This window comes from Onychomys torridus, chromosome 6 (genome assembly GCF_903995425.1).
Source record: "Onychomys torridus chromosome 6, mOncTor1.1, whole genome shotgun sequence".
Lineage (NCBI taxonomy): Eukaryota > Metazoa > Chordata > Mammalia > Rodentia > Cricetidae > Onychomys > Onychomys torridus.
This window is the reverse complement of record NC_050448.1, coordinates 18,200,690-18,226,578: the sequence shown is the minus strand read 5'-3', so window position 1 is coordinate 18,226,578 and position 25,889 is coordinate 18,200,690. Positions and strand designations below refer to the sequence as shown.

At 41.4% G+C, this 25,889-nt stretch overlaps 1 protein-coding gene across 4 annotated transcripts in view; it reads right to left on the bottom strand.

Moving 5' to 3' along the window:
* Positions 1-1,186: 1,186 nt before the first annotated feature.
* Positions 1,187-25,889, bottom strand: part of Spata5 (spermatogenesis associated 5) — a 169,124-nt gene continuing 144,421 nt past the window's right edge. For all 4 annotated transcript variants that reach the window (XM_036191511.1, XM_036191509.1, XM_036191512.1 and 1 more), the window contains one exon: positions 1,187-1,548. Coding sequence is in view for 3 of the 4 variants with exons in the window: in XM_036191509.1 (XP_036047402.1) it covers positions 1,372-1,548 (177 nt within the window). In the remaining variant the exon portion in view is untranslated. The remainder of the gene's footprint in view (positions 1,549-25,889) is intronic.

Sequence of the window (25,889 nt, the reverse complement as noted above, 5' to 3'; positions counted from 1 at the left end):
TTTTGTTCTGTTTTGTTGTCCCCACCCCTACCCCAAGATGGGTTTTCTCTGTGTGGCCCTGGCTGTCCTGGAATTATGTAGACCAGGCTGGCCTCGAACTCACAGAGATCTGCCTGCCTCTGCCTCCCAGGTGCTGGGATTAAAGGCGTGCGCCACCATTGCCTGGCTCTAAAATCTTTTTTTTTTTTTTTTTTGGTTTTTCGAGACAGGGTTTCTCTGTGTAGTTTTGCACCTTTCCTGGATCTCGCTCTGTAGACCAGGCTGGCCTCAAACTCACAAAGATCTACCTGACTCTTAAAAAATCGTTTTGAACTCTTACCTTCCATCTCCTTTTTTTTGCACTAACACCACACCACCACTTCCCGGCCAGTTTTTTCAAGAGAATTTACGCAATCTTAAAGTGTCAAGGAATTTTGAATATTTAACTAGAGGCATAAACATACATATTTAGAATACAACGTAATCCAACAGAATTCAAGGTAAAATTTGTAATTTTGTTAATTTTTAAATAACATTTATTTGTGTGTGTGTGTGTTCATGCTATGGTGCACATATGAAAAGGTCAAAGGACAACCTGATGGGTTCTCTCTGTCCACCAGAGACCAAACTCAGGTTGTTAGGGCTGGTAGCAAATGCCTTTATTCGCTAAGTCATCTCAACAGCCCTGTTTGATTCTTAGGTTTTCTTTTTAACTGAAAAGATTAACGGACAACTTGTACACAGGTGTACATTAAAACTGGCATACACTCTGATTTCCTTACAGAATAGTACCAAAAGTTGGGAGTCCACTTTTAGCCTCAAACTGGATGGACCTACACTTTAAATTTTCTAAGCCTATATGTGAAAATTTCATGCTTTCTGGCTATAAATGCAGGTGCCAACAGCAATGAGAACTACACATCTGGAACTAAACCTGGCTGGCATTTCAGAGTGCAGATTTGGGAGAGGAAACATGGCTTGGCTGGTAGGGCACTTGTCTAGCATGTGCAGGGCCCTGGGTTCAAGGTCCAGCACTAGGAAAGCAGAGGCAACAGATTCAGAAGTTGATGTTCACCTCCAGCTATACGGAGTTGGAGGCCAACCTATCATAAAATCCTATCTATAAGCAAAGACCTGGTGAATTCTGCAGTAAAGAAATAATACAAGGGATGAATGTATGTTGTTGAAAATCAAAATGTAAAACTGGTTTGAACTCATGCCCAGAGATATGTTTATTGTACTTGAACGATTCAAAAACATTTAGGTGAGGCTCTTCAATTCCAGGGAGGATATTTCAAACATTTACCTATTAAGAAACTGTAAACACTCTCAAGACAAAATTTGCAAACAAAACTTTTCTCTACAAAATATACGCATATAAGTATGTATTTCTTAGGCTGTGTGTAGCCCACTCTTCTCTTGGTAATCTTCATAAAAGCGCATCAGTGACTCTGGGATTCTAGGTGTCACAATGCTCAAGGCTTGAGTGAAATGCCTCTTCATAATGCGGTCAGCTTTAATGTCTTCTTCCAGGGCTAGAAGGGCAGCCTCCTTGCAGAGAGCTATGATCTGAAATTGAACAAGTCAAAGGAGGGAGAAAGCAGTCAGCACTCCTTTGTTGACAAACTATTTTCAACATATTTATCTGTGGTGTGACATTTAAAAAAGTCTTTCATTTTTGACATAATTACATCTTTCCTCCTCCTGTTCCTCTCTCTGAAACCTCCCATGTATTCCACCACCCTCTTTCAAGTTCACAGATTCTATTATTTCTGTTATTAGAGTGTGAGTGTGTGTGTGTGTGTGTGTGTGTGTGTGTGTGTGTGTGTGTGTACAACTTGCTCAGTCTGTATAGTCTTATTTGTACGTATGTTTTCAGGGCTGACCATTTGTAACTGGATGACCAACTGGTGTGCTCTGAGCATTATTTAGTTCCTTGTGGGCCTTCCATGTTAGCATGTCTATAGGTGTTGTCCTTGTTCAGGTTACATTCAGGCAGACATGTTGGTAAGACTTCATACTGGGTGTAGCTTCTGACATGTGGTGTGATTCTGCATCATGAGCATATCCCTGTGGGAGTTACTCAACTTAAGGTTTGGTTTTTTTGTCTGGTAGCTTACATAATTAAGTCTATAAAAAGAAAGCCCCATGAGATGAGCTTGTGTTTGAGGTCTGGACTGATCACCTGTTTCTACAAAGCACACATGCACCACCCATCATGCCCCAAACCAGACAAGTCTAGGATTGTTTCAGCAGCAGGGATTCATTTCACTTTTCCCTTTTTCCCATGAGGCCACAGGAGAACTCTACTGAGAAGATGTGTAGATAAATGGGTCAATTTGACTCACAGTTGGGAATATTAGATTAACCTGCTCAGAAACAAAATCCTTAGCCACTTGAATTTAACTTCTTTAGCAAAGATGATTTTCAAAGAAGCCAGCCTGAATTTCTTTAGCACCCTGCCCTACCCCGACAGTGCAGGCTATGTATTTTAAAGGAGTTATTATCAGCAAGCAGCCAGAACTGGGTGGTGGGGGTGTGTGGGAGAGCCTCTTTTGTCAATAGGCTATAAACGCGTAATAGTCAGTTTTGACTAAATAATCAATACCTAAACTTTCGTATGTGCCTTGCTGTGAGGCTGAAAACATGTTTGTGGGAATAAGAAAATGAGACAAAAACTATTGGATTGTGCTAAGATCTTACTGTCAGATCCAGACTAAGATATTTTTACTTCAGCGGCTACCACACACTTTATTTGGTGTCTATACATCACAAATTTTCTTTTCATTCATTCAGCAGTTAAAATATATCTGCTGACCAGTTTCCTAACAAAAACACAAGACCAACAGGAACACCATGTAAAAGAGTGAATTTGAGATGGACACCTAAGAGGAAATGTCTGTTACTAAAAACATCTACAAATCAACAGGTTCACCTAATAGTGAGACTTTTTAAGTGAGGAAAGTAGTGAGCAGTGTAGACAGAGGCTCAGAGAGTGAGTATGAACTGCATTTTCTGTGTGTGCTTGGAAGCAGCATGAGGAAGCAGCGTCCCAGGATGAGAAGGCTGCTGACAAGTGAATGGGGAAATTGTGTGCAATTCTGAACGCCATAAAGAACAAAGTCGGACTTGCACCGTGGAAAACAACATGAAACCTCTTACACATAGCTGCCTATGGTTCTTCCCTCAATCCACCAGAGAAGCAGGGTTTGAACAGGTGTCTCAGCTTAGCAAAATAGAAGCAGGACAGCAGCAAAAATCAGAACCAACACAATTTCTGAGCAGACAGCAGTGCTTTTAAAAACCAAGCTAAACAATAAGCCAAGGCCATTGCTGTCTAGTAAGAAGTAGTCAGCAGGAAGGGCAACTTGACCATGCTTGGTAGTTTCCTGGATTTTATCCCCTCCTCCTCCTCCTCCTGTTTGTTTCAGCTTCACACTGGAACTGATGCATTTAGCATCAGAATCAGTAACTTAAGTAGTTGCTTCTGTTTCCGGGCATGGCCTAGGTGAATATGTTTTCTGCTACCAGACCAGCATAGTGACAATGACATCAGGGAAGCATGCACACAAGTGGCTGGAAGCATGGGGTTGGGTGGGTGGGTGAGGGAGCAGGAGCTGCTTCCTGCCTGTAAGCATTAAGTTTTTAGATAACTTTTCTGATAAACTAGCTCAGTGAGCACTGTATCCTCAAAATGACACAATCAATAGGTGAGCCACCCTGCAGACCTTAGACTGGATAGAGAGAGTAAGTAGGTGCAGAGGTAATAGAGCCAGGTTTAAATGGGCCAGAAGAGGACTAGGTGACTTTGGATTCCCCCCCCCCCATTTTTTTTTCCCCCTCAAGACAGGGTTTCTCTGTGTAGCTTTAAGCCTTTCCTGGAATTCACTCTGTAGGCCAGGCTGGACTGAACTCACACCACACAGATCCACCTGCCTCTATCTCTCCAGTGCTAGGATTAATTAAAGGTGTGTGTCACCATGCCCGGCTACCTTTTTTTAAGGTTTGTTTTATGCCTAAGAGTGTTTTGCCTGCATGTATGTATATGCACCATGTGTTTGCCTGGTGCCTGAGAGATCAGAAGAAGGAGTTGAATCCCTTGAAACTAGAGTTCTGGATCTTTGTGGGTGCTGGGAACCAAACACAGCAGCAAGGAACCAAACCACTCAGCTACCTCTCTAGCTCCTTTAAAAAAACAAACTAATGAACTTATATTTTGGTGGTGGAATGGAGTACCTGTGTTTCATGTGCTCTACCACCAAGATACACATCTTCAGGTCATCCAAACGATCCTCCACCCACCAGGATCTTATGTATCCTTAACTGGCTTTCAATCTGCAGGTAGCTGAGGATGATGCTGATTTCCTTGCCTCCACCTCCCCTGTGCTGGGACCTCAAGTAAACCCCATCATGTCCATCTGTGCTGGAGGTCAAACCCTGGTTTCCTTCATGCAGGGCAAACACTGTACCAACTGAGCTACATCTCAACCACCACCCTTCTCCTTTGGAAAAGTATTTCTTGATAGCTGAATTCATATCCTGCTTAACAGTACTCTCCAGGATGGCTTAAAACATTGTAGTTCAACTTCTTATGCACCCGAGTGATGGCGATTTCAGGGTGCAAAGGCACAGACATACTGTTGCTCCTTGCTGGAGCTGGTGAGCTGCCCACTCAGGCTTCAGGCTGCACTGAGGACAGACATCTTCCTTTCCTTGCAGCTGCACACTGAACCTACAATGGCACAGAAGCTGTCTGTGCTACTCCTGCTGTTTGGCAGGAAGAAAGCACACCATCCAGTGAGGCCTAATCTCAGCTTCTTTGTATTTCGAGTGTAGTAAATAGCTTTTAAAAAATCCACCGAAAGAAACAGGCCTCGGTGCTTAAAAATTCTTAGGTATTCTCAGAAAGGAGTTTTGTTCAGAGTCTTCTGTTTGGAACACCTGTGGCCTGTTGAGCTTAATTGGGCCGCAGCTGGCGCCGATTGTGGCGCAGCCGCTGGAGCACCGCGGACATTGTGCTGTCCTGGCGCGCCCGGCCCGCCGCTTCTCTTTTCTTTTCACTTTCACAGCCTTGTGGCCTCCTTCCCTGTGTGCCGGAGGATTAGGAGCCCAGTGAGAGTGGTGTCTTGCTGTTTGTGAACAGCATGCTCTGAGGTGTTTCAAGGAGGCTACCTGGGAGATTATGCTCCTGTGGATGGGAGGGAGGGAGGGAGGGCCATTGAGCAGCTGAACCGCCGCTTTAAGACGAGCTTGAAAGGTGGGTCGGGGCAGCGCAGCAGGCTCGTCGAGAGTAGGGACAGATGAACTAGGACTTCAACAGACACACCGAGGCGAGCCCGGCACCACCACCAGCAGCTCAGAGAACCACACTGTGTTGCAAAATGGAATTAATTAATTAAGGGTCGCTCACAGCACTTATCCTTTAAAATGTTTCTTCACTGAAAAAACTTGTAAGTGGTGAGGCAAGAATTGAAGTTTAGAGCTTTTATTACCTGACTATGCTTTTAGGCTGAATTCCCTTGCAAAACAATCTTCACCACAGTTACTCCATCTGGGCTTAAAGTCATATATCTAGAATGCCATGCATAGCACTCCGCTCAAAATAAAACAGAAATTTCTGTAAACACACATTCACACTTGATGCTAGAGATGGGGAAAACAATTGGTGGCTTAATTTTGCTGATTAAAAGTTACTCTGAGGTCTTTGGGACACGGTTAAAAAATTTTGCATTTGGAGTACAACCTTTCATCATTTATCACAAAGAAATGCCTACAACAGTTTTTTGCTTTTTTCAAATTTACACATGATCTGGGCACTTGGGAAGGCTGGGGCAGAAAGACTTAGTTTGAGGCCAGCCTGGGCTACAGTGGAGAACCCCCCCCCCCCCATCTCAAGACAAAAGAAAACACAAAAGAAAATTTACACACAGATCAACTATCCTGTAGAATTTCTGGGCTGGAAAGATCTGGAATATTATTTGTTCCTATGGAATTTTAACTATTACTAGCTTCAAGGGAACCATCCTAAGATAAAAAGGGGGTCTTTTTGGTTTTGCAAAGAAAACCATCACAGAATGAACAGGTCAGGAGCCACTCCAGTGCAGTGCTGAGATGGACCAGTTGGCAGGAGCCCAGGTCACGTCACTCAAGGAATCTGACTGCTTTCAAGGTAGCAGGCTCCAGGGAACATAGCAGTAAAACCCCAAGCTCATGGCGTGCACAGGGCCGCTCCTCTAGTCTTCCTTCAGTGTAGGGCTAGTGTCTAAGTGGCAGGTGTTTCATGGCCCACACATACCTCTGGTTTCAGAGGCTAACTGCCTGCCTGTTGCTTGTACTGTCCCAACTATCACAACTGTCAAGGTTTAGTTATCTGTGCTAAATGGCTATTCCCTACTGTTCTGTGAAGTTCTTGCAGGCTCAGCTCTGTTCTACTTCCCAGACATAAGGATTAGCATGTTAGACCTGCTGCTGAAGTTCATTTTGTCTGAAGACACACATGAGCTAACTTTTGCCTTTTCAGTTGTCCCCAAGATAACTCATTACCTAGAGTAAAAAAGCACCATCATCCTGGGCACAACAACCACTCTATGATGCTGTGTCATTTATGAGACCTTTCTGGCTGAGAGAGCCCTGAAACAGGCACCATAGTTTTTGAGACAGGGTCTCTTTATGTAGCTCCTGGCCTCCCTGATCTATCTGGAGTGTCTGATCCTCTATGTCACTCTTCTGGAAGTGTGCATGGCAGGAGCTGCTGTTGAGGTAGTTTTAATATGCACAATGTTCCCATCTTTATTGCCAGTCATTCTCTTGCCTGTGGGCTGGCCTGATGATCAGCTACTGACTGGAGATCACTTTTTACACTCAATCAAGACAGTTTTGCTACACAGCCCAGGCTGGCCTCAACTTCATGGTGATTTTTTTTTTTTTTTTCCTGCCTTAGCATCCCAAGTGTTTTAGTTAGAGGGACATGCTGCCCTATCCTGAAATAATTTTTTAGCATGGTATGGTATTTATGGCTATTTTTGTTAAGCAGGAGGAGAGAGAAGCTGGATAACTCAGAGTCAGCTAAGGGGGAGCTATAGATAGGTCCTGGGACAAGCAAATAAAGTATAGCACCAGCACCCGTCAGAGGGAGAAGACAATACCACTACCTCATACTTACTTCATATGTGTCACTCTATTGATAGTGTAGTTTTCTGAAAGAAAGGATGCTCTCCCAGGATAGAAATACGTTTAAATTACATGAAGGTACACAGTTTTCACCAGCTAAGATATCCTCAAATATCCAGGATATATTCCATATATCCTGGTGTTTTTCCTCTGACTGGTAATGCTTATAATGTTTTACAAGACATTTGTATAGAAGCTGACACCATGCTGCTTAACATTCAAATAATAAAAAGTTATCTTTCTATAATACACTTATCAATATTTCAAGTGGCATCTCACCAGCTCTGTGTACTACTGTTGACCATACACTAATCCATGGCTATCTAGATGGGCCTTAGCATATAGCTGAAGCCTGAGAAAACACCCACTAGCAATAAACATTGCTACTTGTCCAGACTCCAGTGTGTTCAAAGCTCTCATCACAGAATATAAAGGTCTCATGACCTAAAAGAGGTTAAAAACTACTACACTATTTTATAGTAACCACATTTCAAACCTCCTTAAGCCTCACTGAGTCACATCACAAAGGGAGAATTATGGGGACATGAAGGAAAAGGAGCCCATCATCACCCTTGAGTCTGGTTGGAGCATCTCTCCAGCTGAGAAAAGAGACATTTGCTGTGAAGGTTGTTGACACTGAGGAAAAAAAATACTGCTTTCATATACTAGCCATTTCACTTAAGATATTAGTGAACCATACTTAAGGCGTAAGCCTGCATGACCTTCAAGTATGGCCTTACTGCTCTCTTAAGACACTCTTGGGAATCTCCAGCGAGACTGTGAACCTGGCTTACAGTGAAGAGCCCTAATGTTTCCTTCCTCATGACCTAGACTTTTGCTCTGTCACCTGTAATCCTCTCAGGTACACCACAGGGACCACTTTATGATCTCATTTAATTCCTCAGCAACCCTTTGAAGATATCAACTTCAAAACCAACCAAAAATCACCCCAAATCCTATATATAACTATATATAGGAAAGTGAGACCCATCTTTGAGAAACCAACACCCATACTCTGGGGTATGCCTCATTTTCTTTCAGAGTGCCTCTTTTTCTCTTAACCCTTGTGCTTAAAATCTGTATTGGGACTTCTTTGTGTGTATGAGTATATGATGTATTATGTGTTCATGTGGGTGTGTGCACATGCATGTGCCCATGGAGGCTTAGGCTGATACCAGGTGTCCTTTTCTACTGCTATTCAATGTTGTGGAATAATCGTTTTGTACACTGAAGATGTGTCTTTGCCAAGGCTCCTTCTGATTGGTTTAATAAAGAGCTGAATGGCCAACAGCTAGGCAGGAAGAGGTTAGGCAGGACTTCCAGGCAGAGAGAGAAGGAGGGGAGATGAATCTAGGCACCAGGGGGAGACATCAGAGGACAGGGAGAAGAAAGAAGAGGTACACTGAAAATACAAACAGGAAAGTTGTACTCAAAAGATACTCAGGAGTGACCTCACACTGCACCTGCATGCCACTCTAGTTTCTGCTTCAATTTATTTCTCCAAACATATGCAATTAGTTGTTATACCTGTGGTTTACTAGGACTCAACAGCCAGGGGCAGAAATGTAACCTAAATTAAAGAAAGAATTTTTAGGACAGACTGGGTCTATTGGAAACTAAGTATGGGCCGGGTGGTGGTGGCGCAAGCCTTTAATCCCAGCACTCGGGAGGCAGAGGCAGGAGGATTTCTGTGAGTTTGAGGCCAGCCTGGGCTACCAAGTGAGCTCCAGGAAAGGCACAAAGATACACAGAGAAACCCTGTCTCGAAAAACCAAAAGAAACTAAGTATGGGGGAGGCAGGCTTCAAAGGGCCAACTGGAAATGGCCCAGAATGCCACCAGGCATTCGTCTCCATGAGAAGAGGTCTGTAGATGCATGCCATCATCACAAGCGGCCCTCGTCCACTGCTCTGGATACTTTGTTCTCCCCTCGATGGTGGCGCAAACAACCACACATACTTCCTGTGTTCTACAGATCACAGCTGGTTGGCACCAAAAGTACTCATCTGAACAGTTCAAGTGACCAAAAAGTCTTGAATGGCCTGATGTGGGCACATACAAAGTAAAATTGTTTGTTCTGTCACTTTGTGATGATGTGGCAGTTGTTCTGGGTGGGAATAAGATCCGTGAACTTGGGGTTGGGAATTTAGCTCAGTGGTAGAGCGCTTGCCTAACAAGCACAAGGCCCTGGGTTCAATCCTCAGCTCTAAAAAAAAAAAAAAGATCCTTGAACTGGCTGGTGACTTGAGCCAGGCCTCTGCTTCTTTCTGCATCTGCCAACATGCACTCCTTACACACACTCCTTCCTCTCTTACAGCTCTGGTAACACAATGCTTCAAAGTGAAGTGCTGTGTGCCACACTGCAATTTATGCCCTTCTGAAAGCAGTGCTTAGTTCCAGAAACTGGTGTTGTGTATGCCATTAGGACTCTACTTGTCCAGGTAACATTAACACCAGGGCCATACAACTGATTTCCAGGCCACAAACAACATTCAAATCATTTGGCTGAATATCCTTGAGGGACCCAATCAATAACTTTGAAAATTCTTAAGGAGGATATAGAAAAAGTTAAGATAGTCTTTTGAAATCAATTCCAGTAATGTGTCACAGTCAGTTAGAAGCAGCTTTCTTTATGTTAAATTCATTCTTTTTCTTGGCAACCAGAGATGTCTGCATAGAAAGGAAACATATACTATCTTTTTGTTGGGGGAAGTGGTCAAAATAGATGGATTCCAAAGTTGTAATGTGAGGCTCTTCAGTTAGGAAGTTTATGAAAATTTTATATGGAGACAGTCTCTAAAGTTAATTAAGATTATACATGTAATAGGAAATGCATGTTGACAGGGCTTAAAAAGAAGAATGAAGTGGACAACATCCCAAGATAAAGACCTCTGACTGCATGGAAAATGATAGCAAATGTCTTTCACAACAGCTATATCCACTCTAGAAGCTGACCCTGCTGTGGAATAATCCTTCCGTACATTGTGAAAATGTGTTGATCCCACTGTTAATAAAAAGCTAATTGGCCCATAGCTAGGCAGGATTTCCAAGGCAGAAAGAATGCTGGGAAGGAGGGTGGAGTTTGGGGCATTGGGAACCAGACACAGAGGAAGCAACATGAAAAGTTTATAGATGAGGTAAACAAGTCTCAGGGCAGCATATAGATGAATAGAAATGGGTTAATTTAAGTTGTAAGAGCTGGCTGGAGACAAGCCTAAGCTACTGGCTGAGCATTTATAATTAATATTAAGTCTCTTGTGCTTATTTGGGAATGACTGCCAGGACACAGAAAAACTCCACCTACATTACCCACTTTCTCTCAATAAGAGGTAAAAGGGGAGATGGAGGGGACTTAAGTTATCAATGACCATTTAGGGAGAGAATAATCATACACTCTATGGAAACCTAGTATTTAACTATGGAAAACTTACACACATCCACACCCACTGGGGCTGGGGAGGAGGAGAAAGAGAGAGAGAGACAGAGATAGAGATAGATAGATAGATAGATAGATAAATAGAAAGAAAGAAAGAAAGAAAGAAAGAAAGAAAGAAAGAACACAGAGAGCACATGTTCACTTGCTTTTACACTGACATACTCTTGACTGATTTTCATTCTCTTAATCCCTAGGAAGACATTTGATAAAAAAAACAAAACAAAACAAAAAACCAGAATCAGACTACCTAATTACTAAATACTTTAGTACACACCTTTAAAATAATTAAAACAATACTTTGCCACCTTAAAAACTGTAAACAGTCCTTAATATTATCAATAATCAGTCAGTACTAAAATCTTGCCAATTAGCAACAAACGTTTGAGTTGGGATTAAAATACTTACAGCAACTGCATTGAGTGAGTATAGCTCCCATCTACTGGAATTCATAGCTCACATATTTCTCTTATCACTGTGTTAAAAGGACTGATTCATGGCCCATGTATTTTCTCATCCTTTCATTTTTTCCCCACATTTATTTACTTAGTTTATGTGTGTGTTTTGTACAAACATGTAGAGGACAACTTTTGGGAGTTACTTCTCTTCTTGCATTGTATAGATTCCACCTCCACTGCCCAAGTGCTGGAATTACAAGTGTATGACATGATGCCTAGTTTTTGGCCATGGTCTCTCTAAAGGGAAGCTTTCCTAGTCCTACCTCCTTAGGTAAATAATAGTACACTATCTACATTTTTCTCCACCTTACCCTCTTCAGATAACAAATGTATCTAAGAGCCCACTTCACATTATATGTAGAACTGTTTCTCATTCCCTTCATAGTTGCATAGTTTATTAAACCCAGTTGTGCCATGTAAAAGTTATGTGAGCTGTTTCCTTCCAGTCCTTTCTTTCCCTTTTATCTTAAGACTTACTGATATGCCAAAGTGCTAAGACAGACAGGACGAAGAGCCAAACCTAGTTAAATATTTCCTTTTACTGAACATAAATATGACTATACAACACTCCCCTTCCCCAAGACATGGTTTCTCTGTGTAACACTGGCTATCGTAGAACTAGCTCTGTAGACCAGGCTGGCCAACAATTCATGGAGATCCACCTCCTGAGTGCTGGAATTAAAGGTTTATGTCATCATCACCCTGCAACCTGCACCCCTCCACATCACATTTTTACTGATTCTCTTGGAAGTTTCACATCGTGCACCCTATCACAATCCCGTCACAGTCCTTCCATGTCTGCCCTCCTTTGTGACTCTCTCAAAAGATATAAAAAACTAAAATTTAAAAAAAAAAAAAAAAAAAAAAAGGAAGTTCACTTTTTGCTGCCTGTATACTTGCTGGAGCAGGGTCAAATTCTTAGTGGCTTGTCCCTTAACAGAACTGAGTCCTTTTTCTCCCACACCTCTACCAGAAGCTATCAACTGTGGCGAGCTACTCTTTACTGGCTTCCTGTCTAGGCTGTTATTTTGGTGGTGGTGGTGGTGGTGGTTGTCGTCACAGAGGGCTTCCTAACCTGTATCTTTTTTTTTAAATCACTCTTCATCCAAAATTTTGGAAAAGGTAAATTTCAAAAATCATACTCTCTCTCCATTTGCCTCTGCTCTTTCATTTTCCTCTTACTTTCACCAGCTTTCCAAGGCTTTAAGCTTTTGCTTGCTCTAGGCACAGCTTATCTCTACATTTCTCCAAGGAGTTTCATGTGTATGTGGCACTGACTTGGCCTTTCTCCTAGCTTGGCTACTAGAGTTTAGTCAGTCTTCTGGGGCTCACCATGCCTGCAGATGCTCTGTTGCAGGAGCCATGCTAATAATGAGGCTCAGGGTTGTCTCAGGTCAGCTCATTCTGAGCTCAGAAGTTCTGGAGCAGCAACCATGGGCTTAGAAAACAAAAGGAAGCTCAGAACTGTCTTATTTAGAGGTTATTAGAATCAGTGTGGTCCTACCATATCAACTTATCATGTACATGGTAATGCGCAGGTGTATCTTCTAATTCCCAGATGATTACATACTTATATACCACAGATACGAACAACATAAGTAAGCATGTGGTGTACAGACAGGCAAAACACTCAGACACACAAAAAGTAAAATAAAAGTAGTTTGAAAAGAGAGATTTGGCAAAAACTAAAATAACTACCCACAGCCTTCAGTACCACTGAACTGTACAACACTGTGCAAATTTTGGTTAAGAAGAGCTGCCTGTGACTAGTTATTTGATGCTTGTGGTTGGCAAGAGTTCTACAAAATTGTGTTGCATAAACATAGAAACCAAATAAAAATTCTAGCGATCAAATAGGATTAGACTAAATGAATGTTAAAGATCTCAACTTTGACACCATTTTATACTCCATAGAAAGTATATATAACTTCTCAAAGTGTTCCAGTGTGGACTCAGTGCGAGCCCTGAGTAGGGCCCACGTCCTGGCCCACCACTTTGCTGAGTGGCCTACTGATCAGGGTGGTCCTTCAGCAGCTAGCATGCTGGTACTTTTAAGAAAGTACTCCATGTGAATATGTGTTGTTTGCTAAAGGCTCTGAACTTCTGTCTGGTCGTAAGCTAAATCCAAGCACAGCTTTGTCCTAAGACAGAGATTCAGATTGTGGGGAACAGAGTCACCACGCCTTCACTCTATGAGCCTTCAAACGAACAGCAGAGCCATCTACAGACTTAGTTTTTAGGATGACAAGCTAGCTGGCCATGTGTGATTTGTGAAGAAGTGTTACTTCTCAAAAGCAGAAAAGTTGTGTTTCAGAAATATGCTAAAGAGAAAAAAGAATATTTATTTAAGAAAAAATATGTAGATGGAAAGACTGCTGGTATTTTAAGTGTAAAACTTTGCTGTTAGCTGACCTTATAAAGTGTGTGTGTGTGTGTGGGGGGGGGAACAACAACTAAAAAGTAGCTTAATGCTAGGATATACCTTCTCAAATATTTTACTTCTGACAGCATTTATAAATCAACTACAAAGCTCTTTTAAAAACTGGACATATTTGAGAGGGGGTGAATCTGAATGTGGTGTGTATTAGAATGGGGAACAGACTCACAATAGTGGAGGTCAGAGGACGACTTGCTGGAACTGCTTCTCTCCTTTAACCATGTGGGTCCCAGGACTTAGATTTAGATTCTCAGGCTTGGCAGCAGGTGCCTTTACCAGCTGAGCCATCAAACAGGCACCAAAGTAGTTATTATTAAAGAAAGAATTACTAGTTGAGCATGGTGGTACATTCTTTAATCCAAACACTAAGGAGGCAGAGGCAGGTGGTTATCTGAGTTTGAGGCTGGCCTGGTCTACTCTACAGAGCAATTCTAGGACAGCTGGAGCTACACATTAAGTCTATCTCCAAAACAAACAAACAAACAAAAAACCAACCAACCAACCAAACAAAAATAAAAACAAAATTACTCAGACCAGATATAAATATACAAGTCCTTTAAGTCTCAAGAACTGCAGAGCAGTAAATTAAAAAGCTGATTTGTTTTAAGCTTCAGTGTCCTAACAAAAGAGAAAAATGACTTTTGAAGATACAATTGTAAACTTTGCATCTCTGAATTCTATGAACACTGTATTGCCAACATTTCCCTTAGGGGAGAAGAACTCACTTATGAAAAAATTTGGGAGAAGTCACTGTGTTACACTCATGGGAAATGGATTAGAAGGAAAACTTCAATATTTGTGCAATGCAGATAGGAAAATAAGCCACCAATGCTTGTTTAGAATGTGCAAAGATGAGCTGACATGAGAAACATGGAACACTGGCAAGGGAGAACAGTAATGATGACAGTTAGGACTACTAATAGCACCACCATTCGGTGTACAGGGCTGAGAAGCCTCAAGGGCCCTGGGCCTTCATTTGAGCTTCCCAACAATCCATCATGCAGACAACATCTTCTCCAGATATAAACAAAACTAATAAATGAAAACCAACAAACCAGATTTTAATGTATTTAAACGGATGGCCTCAAATCACACAAAAGCTAAGTGGTAGCCCCAGACTTAGATGCTTAGATGCACACATGTCCAACTATAGTAACTGCTCTCTATCTAGTCCATTAGACCACCTTGAGTAGAAAGCTTGTGCTGGGAGCTAAACAACATCCAAGGAGCTCTTTAGGGCCTGAATTTTAAAGGACCATGATGATGTACAGTGTTCACTCCCTGGGAAGCTGGTCTGTGGGAAGACACAGAAGTAGTAGAGGATAGACCACTTTCAAGGGAGTCAGAAGCGGCCTGCTAGGACTAGTAGTTTCCCAACTATGCTTGCCTGCAGCCCTCTAAACTTCTAAGGTGCTGGCACTCGGAAAAGATGAGAAGCCACATTGGTGTGTTCAATCTGTGGGTGATGGGTCACATACAGCCAAAGACTGCTATGAATGGTGCTCAATACAAACTTGTAAGCTTTAAAATATATCCATTTTGTGTGTGTGGTGTATGCATGCTTGTATAAGTATGTGCGTAATGCATGTGTCTTCCTCAATGGTTCTCCATCTTATCTTTTGAGATAGGATCTTTCAATGAACCTGGAGCTCACCAATTAGCTAGCCTGGTTGGCCAACCTTCTCCACTTATTGCTGCCTCCCCAGTGCTGGTTAGACATGGACCACCACTGTACCTAGTTTCTATATGGGTGCCAGGAACTGAACTTAGTCCTCATATTTGAGCAGCAAGCACTTTACTGACTGAACCATTTCCCTAGCCTCTATCGTTCTTTTGTTGCAAAGCGACCAAGCAGTTCTCACGTGTGAACTTTGTAGATGACAACTCTGTGACACAATGTCAGAAGTCTGAGCACACCGGGGAAAAGAGGTCTAAATGAAAAGAGGAAACAAAGGAACAGGAAGCCTGAAGGTCTTCAGAAGGGTTATCTGGCAGATGGGGTGAGAACAACAGGGAAACTAAGGCTAGTTAGGGCTGATTACCAGGAGGACAGAGCTACAGTGAGATCAGATCAGCAGTGTGGGGAGGGAGGTGTGAGCAAATAGTCCCAGCAAGGATGTGTAGGCAGCAGGTGCACCAGATCCTTACAGGCTTAGGTGTCGAAGAGGAGGTAGGCTGTAACCTCAGAGGAACATGTCAAGAGGACTATACCACTCCCAAACCCTATGAGGCACAAAATGTTATTGCTAGTATGAATCACTAATATAAAAATTTCCAATCATCTGAGCACTCACATACACACTGGCATGTGCAGTTGTGGAGGTAGAGGCAGTCAGTAGTGGTTCTGAGGAAATGCTCTGGAACTGCAACTTAACCCAGGCCAGAGGGCGCCCAGTGAGCATACCCCATGTGTGGAACAGACAACCCAGCAGCAGTGATTCAGAAACCTCAGCTCTTCTCTACTGTCGTGTACTTTTCCTTTGTATTAACTTGTCTTTGTTTCACCTTTAGTCGCCCCCAATCACGATGACATCCACTACTGATTATATTAAATCTAAAAGTGTTCTGAAACGAAAACTACTCACTTCCATTCCTGAGAGTCCTGCGTCTAATTTTCAGGAGGAAATTAAATAATGTATAAATCAAATACTGGGCCCAAGCCCAGACAGCTGAACATCGTTTTGTCCTTTCAAGGCAAAGAGGAAGTGTCTGCTGAGGGAGGGATACGCCAAAAGAAATAAAGCTTAACCTCAGCCCATGTGAAAGCGATCTCAGATAACTGGGGCATGTGCAAGTAGGTTAACATTTTTAACACAGAACCTTCCATGGAAGTAAAAGACTGTATCCAGATCTAACTCCCACCTTGAAAACAAAAACATACTGGGGAAAAAGGAGCCACCTTAGAAATTCTCCATCAAGATAGAGGGAAGGAAAGCCACAGGGAGGGAGGCAAAAAGCTACTCCCCTGCACTTACTGCAGACTCACAAAGGATTTCACTGTAACTGTAAACAATGCAAAAAGAATGAGACGTGTCCACGTGTGTGCACGGTGAAGCCACGGGGAGGGAAGAAGGAAGGTCCAGTGTGCGGGTGAGGGTAGAGAATGGTGAAGAGCATTAGACTGGTAGATGGCAAAATGATTCTGTGACTCTTCCGTAGGCAGACCTGGCTTAGGGAAGAAACCAGCACCTCCTGTAGGCCACAGATCTGCCCTGCAGAGTGTCACAGCTGAAGGGTAAGGATGCAAAGACCAAGTGTGATGTGTTCCCAAGAAACTTTATGACACTGAAATTTGAATTTCACACACATATATACATATATATTTTTAACATGTGTACTGGCTAGTTTTGTGTGTCAACTTGACACAAACTAGAGTCATCAGAGAGGAAATACCTCCATGAGATCGAGCTATAAGGCATTTTCTCAGTGATCAATGTGGGAGGGCCCAGTCCATCGTGGTGGTGCCATGCCCAGGCCAGTGGTCCTAGGCTCTTAAAGAAAGCAGGTTGAGTAATACATGTGGAGCAAGTCACTAAGCAGCATCCTCCATGGCCTCTGCATCAGCTCCTGCTTCCAGGATCCAGCCCTGCTTGAGTTCATGTCCTGACTTCCTTTGGTGATGAATAGCAATGTGTTAAGTGTAAGCCAAATAAACCCTTTCCTCCCCAACTTGCTTTTTGGTCATGGTGTTTGATTGCAGCAATAGAAACCCTAACAATGACAACGTGTCACACAATCATCTGTTGATTTTTCTCCATTTACTTAAAAATGTAAATGTGTTTCTAGCTTTTGGGCTTTACAAAAACAGGCTTTGGGCCACATTTGTTCCTCAGACTGTAGTTATCTCCCCAGAATGTAGTAAATCTTCCTATGAAGCTGGCTTGATCTTCATTTGGGATTCTGTGTAAGAAAAATTGTTCTTTTAATTCTTCTAAAATTAGCTGAATGAAAAGATGGCAGTAACAGGAGGGAAGAATTATTTGAAAGATAGGAGTTCCTCTCTAGCACCTCTACTCACTACCATAAACATCAAAGTGTATGGATGAAAGATTATGAAGTCAAGTACTACTTAACCATCACTACCATGGCATCACTCAGGGACCAAGACTGACTTAAAATGCTCCTCCCTTTAGCAGAATCTCACATTGCTCTGACATCCTTTGTAGCCCAGTGCTGGGTAGGAGTAATACGTGTCTCACGCTACAGAAACCAGAAAGCTGGTGCCCAGAAAGATTTTCTTGACACCATGCTGTGCCGATTTCAGGGTGGTAAAACCTTTACAGACCACCTGACTTGAATTCAGAAATTAAGCAAACATAAGACGGTGACACACCTATGTGATTACAGTTCTTAGGAAGCAAATAATTGTTGTACATTGTCTCTTATTAAAAAGCCCCAAACATTGCTTATCTTACTCTGTCCAAGTAGAAAATCTTGTAAAGCACCCCACTAGGTGCCTCAAAACCGTGACACAGAATACATGGTGTCATTCTTTCATCCCTTTCTCTTTCCTCTCTTCCTTCCCCTAACCCTTTCTGTTCTGGCCTTCCACTCATTTATTTTTAAATAATCCTAGTAATTGTTAGCTCCTAAACAAATGAGTCTGCCTTCTTTAAGAAACTGTCCTCAGCTACTCCAGCTCTTCTGAAAGACCAGCCTTATAGCCCTGTTCTGTAGGCCCATCTGAAGGATAACAATGAAGAATGCCTCCTGGGCTACGGCGTAGTAGTCCTCCATGGGTGGAGTATACCTGCATTTCAGAAGAAGTTCCTCAGGGATGCAGTTCTCAGTTATGAGATAGCAATTTCAGAAAGATAGGATTCTTTCCATTAGAATCGACTCTTCAGTCATCTATCTGCTTTGTGGCACTAAGAAACCCAAAGGCAGGGAAAAGCTGGCTTAATCAACTACACTGAAGAGATAAAGCTGAATGAGAAGACTGGGAAACTGGCAGTGGAGATGAGGACAGGCTCAGAGAGACGTCTTTAACTCTCACCCACCCCTTACATTTAAAAAAAGTGCTTTTTAGAGTAGTTTCAAGTCCACAGTTTAATCATTAAATACAGAATGCTCATATCTCCTCTGCCCTATACACACACACAGCAACCTTCATCACCTATCCTGCCCAATTAGTCCACTGATTCTATCTGAGGCTATACTGACTGTCTCCAGGCCCATGGCTTACATCATTTAGGGTCCATTGTGTACTCTACCACACAGCATTAGCTTCATTGTTTCTATTAGTCATACTTTCTGGCCCTATGCAAAACACCTAAGAGAAATCATTTCAAGAAGGAATTATTTGTTTTGTTGCCAAGTTTTGAAAGGTTCAGTCAATGGTGAGGCAGAATATCCTGGTGCTAAGGGCACCTGACTGGAGCCTACAAACCTCATGGTAGCCAGGAAGCAGAGAGAACTATAGGAATGGGCTAGGAACAACACAACCTCAGGTGATCTCCTTCTTCCAACAAGGCTCCACTACCTATCTCTTCCCCTCCCATGTCATCAGACTACAATCCTGCCCACAGATTAAAATCACAACCCAATCATCTCTCACTGATTGGCTCAAATGCCTGGGTACACCTGAGGTTGGGGGTGGGGGCATTTCACATTCAAACTGTAACAGTGTCCTGAAAAACACTTTTTCACTGGCTTCTCACCCTTTCCTTTCTCTATCCTTTTCACTCTCTTTTACTTTTATCTTTTCCAGAATATTTGAAATCATACAGTATAGCCTGCCCATGAGGATCTCCTGTGTATTTTCCTGGCATAATAACTTCCTTAGTTATAATGTATAATGATAGTGAACGGTTTGTATGTATCACAGGTTGCATGTCTGTTCACCTGTTAAAGGACATCTTTGTGGTTTTCTCTGTTTTCAGTGTTGTTTCTGCTTTGTCATCAGTGTCGAATCAAAGGGCATCTAGATATAGTCTTAAGAGTCTTAATGAGCTTTAGAGCAGGTCTGAGGAATAAATAAGCCCAGCAGCTAAGTGACTGGCCCACAGAACTGCTCTCTTCACAGCCTAATTATCTGAGCCGGGCCAACCAATACCTCATGACATTCCTTTCTTCTTGCTGATAAGCCTGACTGTCTAAAAGCCTACTAGTCTCTGAGTTCTGACTGTGTTATGGTCCAAGACAAGGTTACAGGTGGAACTAAGGTCGGTTTATCATCTGATCTGACAGGAGAATTAGCCCAGTTTATCTGGACAGATTTCTATAATTAGAAAGGACCTCTGAGTGGGAGAGATGTAAGAACAATGCCAGTCAAGCAAATGTGTGGGGAAGAGGGGGACACGAACACGGAACACTCAAGACAAGAGCAAAAACAAACAAACAAACAAACAAACAATCCAAAAGAGACTGTTCTATAACCTAGAGAAAGTAGCACAGGCTTGCAGATATACTGCATTTAGTTTAGTGGCACCCTGAACACCCACCCGACTTTTGACTTCCAGAACTACAGTATGAAAACACATGTATCGTCTGAGGAGCTATTTTGTGTAACTTGTTATAGCAGGAATAGGAAACATTTATATATGTCAGAATCTAACTTTATTTATAATCTTTAAAACCTGTGAAAGTATTATTATTGCAATTTTACAGTGTCAGCAATAATTAACTCACCAAATTAAATGTATTACAGCTTGTAAACAGCAGAGATAGGGTTGGAATGCAGTGCATGAAATGTCACTGTCCACACTTCCTCTACCAGACAAAAGACTAGCACAGAAATGCACTGTCTAGTGAGATGGTATGACTCAGCATTGTATGTCCTCTTGTATTAACCACTCATAACTGTCTTTCTTACTCATTTTTTGACCTCCAAAGAGATCAAAGTGATGTATGCTTTAGAAGAGCAAACTAGGGGCTGGCGAGATGGCTCAGTTCTGGCTGCTCTTCCACAGGATATGGGCTACGGTCCCAGAACCAACATGGTGGCTCTCACAACTATCTATAACTCCAGCTACTGGGGATTCTGGCCTCTATGGGCACCCAGGTAGACATGTGGTTCATAGACATACAAGTAGGCAAAATACAAGCACAGAAAACTTAAAAACAAAGGTTCAAACCAACAGAACACACTAAAGGGAAAGCTATAAGGATTGTGTGCAAACAGTGCCAGCAACCTCTTCTGCCAGTCTCAATATTTGGTTTCTTTGCAAATTAATGAGCACAAACTCTAGGGAAGAAGCAGAAAATTGTACAGAGTGTGGTTAATTTGTTCACATTTAACTGAAACACCTAACAGGTAAGAATGGAAACTGGAGGGGGTTACAGAAAGAAATAACCATCCAAAGGTTCACCAGAACAAAAAATACTGCACAGAAAGATGAACACAATTCAACTAAAACACAAATAGTTTCCAGCTCACTTGGATGTGAGGCAGATATCAGTACAACACAAAACAACAACAGCAACTAGCTCTGCCCCTGAGCTAGCCTGATTAGCTGTGCAGCAGTGCTTGAAAGGTGATTTTATTCCTACCCATTAGATAGTCACTTGCTTTAGAATTCTTCTTACTAAAAATTAAGATCATCAGTAAACCTCACTTTGACCACTGCTTTGTATCAGTGCTGTCTGAACTCTGCTCAAACAAACAGGTCTACATTCTAACGATAGCCTCTCATTACCAGACAGCCTCTTGAACAGGGGCTATTTACTGAGTCTAATTACCATTTCCAGATTAAATCAGTATCTAAAGCTTTGGGCTAGAGAACTGGGTAACAGGACACACCAGGGCTTAACAAATCACAAATTCCTTTAAATAAGTGATCTGAACCTTGCCCAAGCCAGCAATTACCCAAACCTGTTATAATCAATCATTAGAACTATAACCAAGGCAAAAGGAAGTGACTATGCTTTATTTTATTTTTTTTAAAAAAAACACTGCAGCCTTGGTGAGTATCCAGATGTCACAAAAGAAGAAATAAAGATGCAAGGGTGTTCTATGTGGATGCCAAGTATCTGACAGGGCCCCAGTGTTAGTGGTATAGTTTGTAGGAAGGCATTAAGAGGCAGTAGCATGGTTAAGAGGTTGGGTATAGTAGGAGATCATAAAATCAATGAAGGTGTGTCCATAACAGAGAGTAAAAGCCTGCCTCTTTCTCTCTTTTGCCTCATGGACATGAGATAAAGGAGCTCGACTTTGCCACGTTTCTGCCATGATTTCCTGTCTCATTACAGGCCCAAAAGCGATGTGGCCAAATAAACTGAAACTACCATGCCCAAATAAACCTGTTTGTTAAGCTGAGCACCTCAGGTCTTTGTAATGACAGAAAACTAATGCGAATGGCTGCAGATGTTCTAAAAAGAGCATTCTTCCCTTCTTTTTCATCATAGCCTTGAAGGAAGCAAATTACATATCATGTTCACTCAAGGACTGATGGAGATCACTGCATTGTGGTTTCTAATTAGCAATATTTGAGGTAGATCTTAAAGTATGTGTCACAAATCTTTTAGTCACAATCAACCTGTGGTCCTTATATTCCTTCTGTGGCTTTTGTCATCTTCCATTGTGCTTTCACTCAGAGATAGGTATTTTTTTTCTGCTGCAATGTATAGAATGGGATGCCTATCATCTATGTAGTCCAAGGTTTATTTAAATATCAGGCAATGTTTTAGCATATTTTTTATGTAAGGGTGTGTGTGAAAGGGTAGTGGGTTGTTGTTCTTGGTTTTGTTTTTCATGTTTTCACAAGTTCCCTTAAGATGTTGTTTGTTATCCAGCCTAGGCTGGATGTCAGTAATTAGTCTGGGATACACTTGAAGTCATGATCCTCATGTGTCAGCCTCCTGAGTAGAAGTCCAAGGGTAGATGATGTTTCTTTCTTTAATGTTTGATGTCTGTCAACATGTTTTAAAAGTGTTAATGTTCTTTAATCCTAGCACTCGGGAGGCAGAGGCAGAAGGATTTCTGTGAGTTCGAGGCCAGCCTGGGCTACAGAGTGAGTTCCAGGAAAGGCGCAAAGCTACACAGAGAAACCCTCGAAAAAAAAAAAAAAAAAAAAAAAAAAAAAAAAAAAAATAAATAAATAAATAAATAAATAAATAAAAAGTTAATGTTAAAATGCCTAACAAAGGAGAATAAGAGAATCATTAAATAAAAAAAAATGTTTTTTAAATTTATTTTATTTTATTTTTTTAAGACAGGATCTCTCTACATAGTCCTGGTACTTACTACGTAGACCAGGCTCATCTTGTATTCACAGAGATCTGCCTGCCTCTACCTCTCAAGTGCTGGGATTAAAGGTGTGTACCACCACACCTGTCGAAATTATAATTTTTAACGAGAAACTTACACAAAAAAGAAACTGCATCCATCTATTCATCATCAAGCATCCAGGAAGTGCAAAATATGGAACAGACTTTCAGTCTTGTCTCCTCTTCCTTTTTAAAGACTTTTTTTTGTTTTTTTTGTTTTTTCGAGACAGGGTTTCTCTGTAGCTTTGGAGACTGTCCTGGACTAGCTCTGTAGACCATGCTGGTCTCTAACTCACAGAGATCCACCTGCCTCTGCCTCCCGAGTGTGCCACCACAGCCCGCCTAAGACAAGGTCTTGTACCTAGCTCCAAACTTGCTATGTAGACAAAGAAGATCCCCTGAGCTCACGAGCCTCTTGCTGGTCTAAGTGTTGAGCCACCATGACTGGTTTATGTGGTGCTAGGGAGAACACAGAGCTTCTAGCATGCTAAGCAAGCACTCCACCACACTGAATTACAGCCCCACTACTTCTTTTGATCAAGCAATTTTCTTTGAAGATTCTGAGGTATTAACATTGTATTACAAAGACATTAGGTCTGGAATGTGGAAATGGTTCTCAGATGACTACAGAAGGTCAATCATTAAAATAATTAGACAATTTTTAAACCTTCTTTGTGATATACATGACTAAACTGCATTAACAGGCAAGAAAACAACGACAAGCTAAAGCATGAGTTTAAATTCAGCAGAAGCATTCCATGGATAAGGTCTCTAGCACAGGGGGTCCAGAGGAACTAGTTATTAAATAAAGGTCTGGCGTTCATAGTATATCCACTCCTAATTAACTGTAGAGAAACACAATATACATTTGCTTGAACAACTCCCACCAGTAGATTGCCACCAACATACAAAGGACTGCTTTCTCTTTCTCTTCCTGGAATAAATCTACACATTGACTAAAATTTCATAGACTGGGTATTTACAAAGGAACGGGGAAAATGAAACAAAATGTTTGGACAGCTGGGGATATAAGCTCAGCAGAATGCTTGTCTAGTGTATGTAAAGCCATGAATACAATCCCTAAGGCCACACACACATGCATATAAAGACATATACACAGACATGCATAGATCTGTACATACACATGTATATACACAGAGTATGGAAATCATCTCTAAGATGACTCACAGGTACTCCAGACTCATTAGAATGATTACCCTTTTAGTTTTGACTTCTGGCTATTATTAAAAAAGAGGGATCAGCCTCTCTATGTATTGTACTATGTGCAATACAAAATAAATACCTCAAAAATGGATTCATTATTAATATGGATTTAGTATTACTCTGGGTCAAACAAGACTTGATGGAATAGACTTTCAAGTTGAGAGGAGACAACTAACTTCAATCCTGACTCCCTTCAACCTTCCATCTTCTACCTGTGAAATCATCTATATTTACAATAAATTTTCTTTCATAACATGAAACAGAGCCACACTTTCAGCTGAAAGCAAATCCTTCTTTTTGACAATGACCCTAATTCTGTGATCTTTACCAGGTATCCTTTTCCTCAGATACTTCATTCATTGTATTTTGTCCTACTCCTCCTCAGTCTATAAGCTGCTACTATTACCCTTGTGGTTCCTACTTGAACTTTTCCTCTTAATTAAAAAGAAATAGCTGAAAATTTTAATTTTTTGTTTATATGTGTGTATGCACGTAGTCCATGTTCATGTGTGAGTGTGAAGGCCAAAAGTCAATGTTGGGTATCTTTTAAGACAGGGTTTCTCACTGAGCCTGATGCTCACTGACTGGCTAGATGGTTGGTCAGGACATGCCAGAGCCCTTCCTCCATCCCTCTGCCCCACCAAAGGCTACAGTCAGAGATTCATATGATCATGTGTCCAGCTTTGCATATGAGTGCTGGAATCTCAGCTCAGATCCTTACTCTCAGGCAGCAGGTGTTTACTAACAGAGCCATTTCCCTAAGCCTGCCAACATCCATTTCTCTCTAGGGCTGGTTCTACTCCCTCATCAGCTTTCCATGGCAAATACCCCATTGTTCTGGCATCTCTAGCATCTAAGTGTTTCTACTGCAAAACCCAAACTACACTTTCACTTCACATAATGGCCACTCAGGGCTTTCATGCTTTTCATGGCTTGCTATTATGACTAGGTACTGAATATAAAGCTAACTTGTGAGGTCAGGGAAGAGAACATACACACTGAATCAATCAGATAGGGCCTGTCTGACAATAAATTCTTTCTAGCTCAGATATGCCCTTAACGACAGTATTCTACAAATTCTTATCTGTAAGGTATAATTTTGTCATTTAAGAATATTTAGAAGAGGGGATGAAGAGATAGATGGCTCAGAGGTTAAGAGCACTGGCTGCTCTTCTAGAGGTCCTGAGTTCAATTCCTGGCAACCACATGGTAGCTTACAAATATCTATAGTAAGATTTGATGCCCTCTTCTGTCATGCTGGTATACATGCAGGCAGCACACTGTATACATAATGAATAATGTATAATGTAATAATAATAATAATAATAAAATACATAATAAATAAATCTTTTAAAAAAAGAACATTTAGAAGACAACCTTTTCCAATCGTCATGTGAACCAGAGTGCTTGTTATCTAATACTATGTTAGAATCACTGTCTTCAAGGTTTTGAAGGAAAGTTTCTACTGTTAATACCTTTGTCAAGACAAAACCATTCTAAATATACAATACACGCAAAAAAAAAAAAAAAAAAAAAAAAAAAACAAAAAAAAAAAAAACCAAACCAAAAAATAAACAACCAATGCACTTCTGGACACAGACCTTGGCTTACAACCTGGTTCTACAAGTTAGCTATGAGACCTTGAGAAAGTTACTCTAAGCTGTAGTTTCCTGTTCTATAAAACCAGTATCTCAATTTTGTACCCTAGATGTAGTAAGTTGGAGAATTTACAAAATGCATGTTAAGTGTACACTAAGCTTGCAATAAACATCAACAGCATCTATTATCAACACAAACATGAAACTCAATGGCTGTGGGGTTGATTATAGTGTTTTCCAACAAAAATCAGATATGAGTGAATTTGAGTGGATGTCACTGTGACTAATGAAAAATGTTTCTATCTCATGAGCTATGGTTTTTTTTTGGGGGGGGGGCTGTTTTTTCAAGACACGGTTTCTCTGTGTAACAGTTCTGGCAGTTTT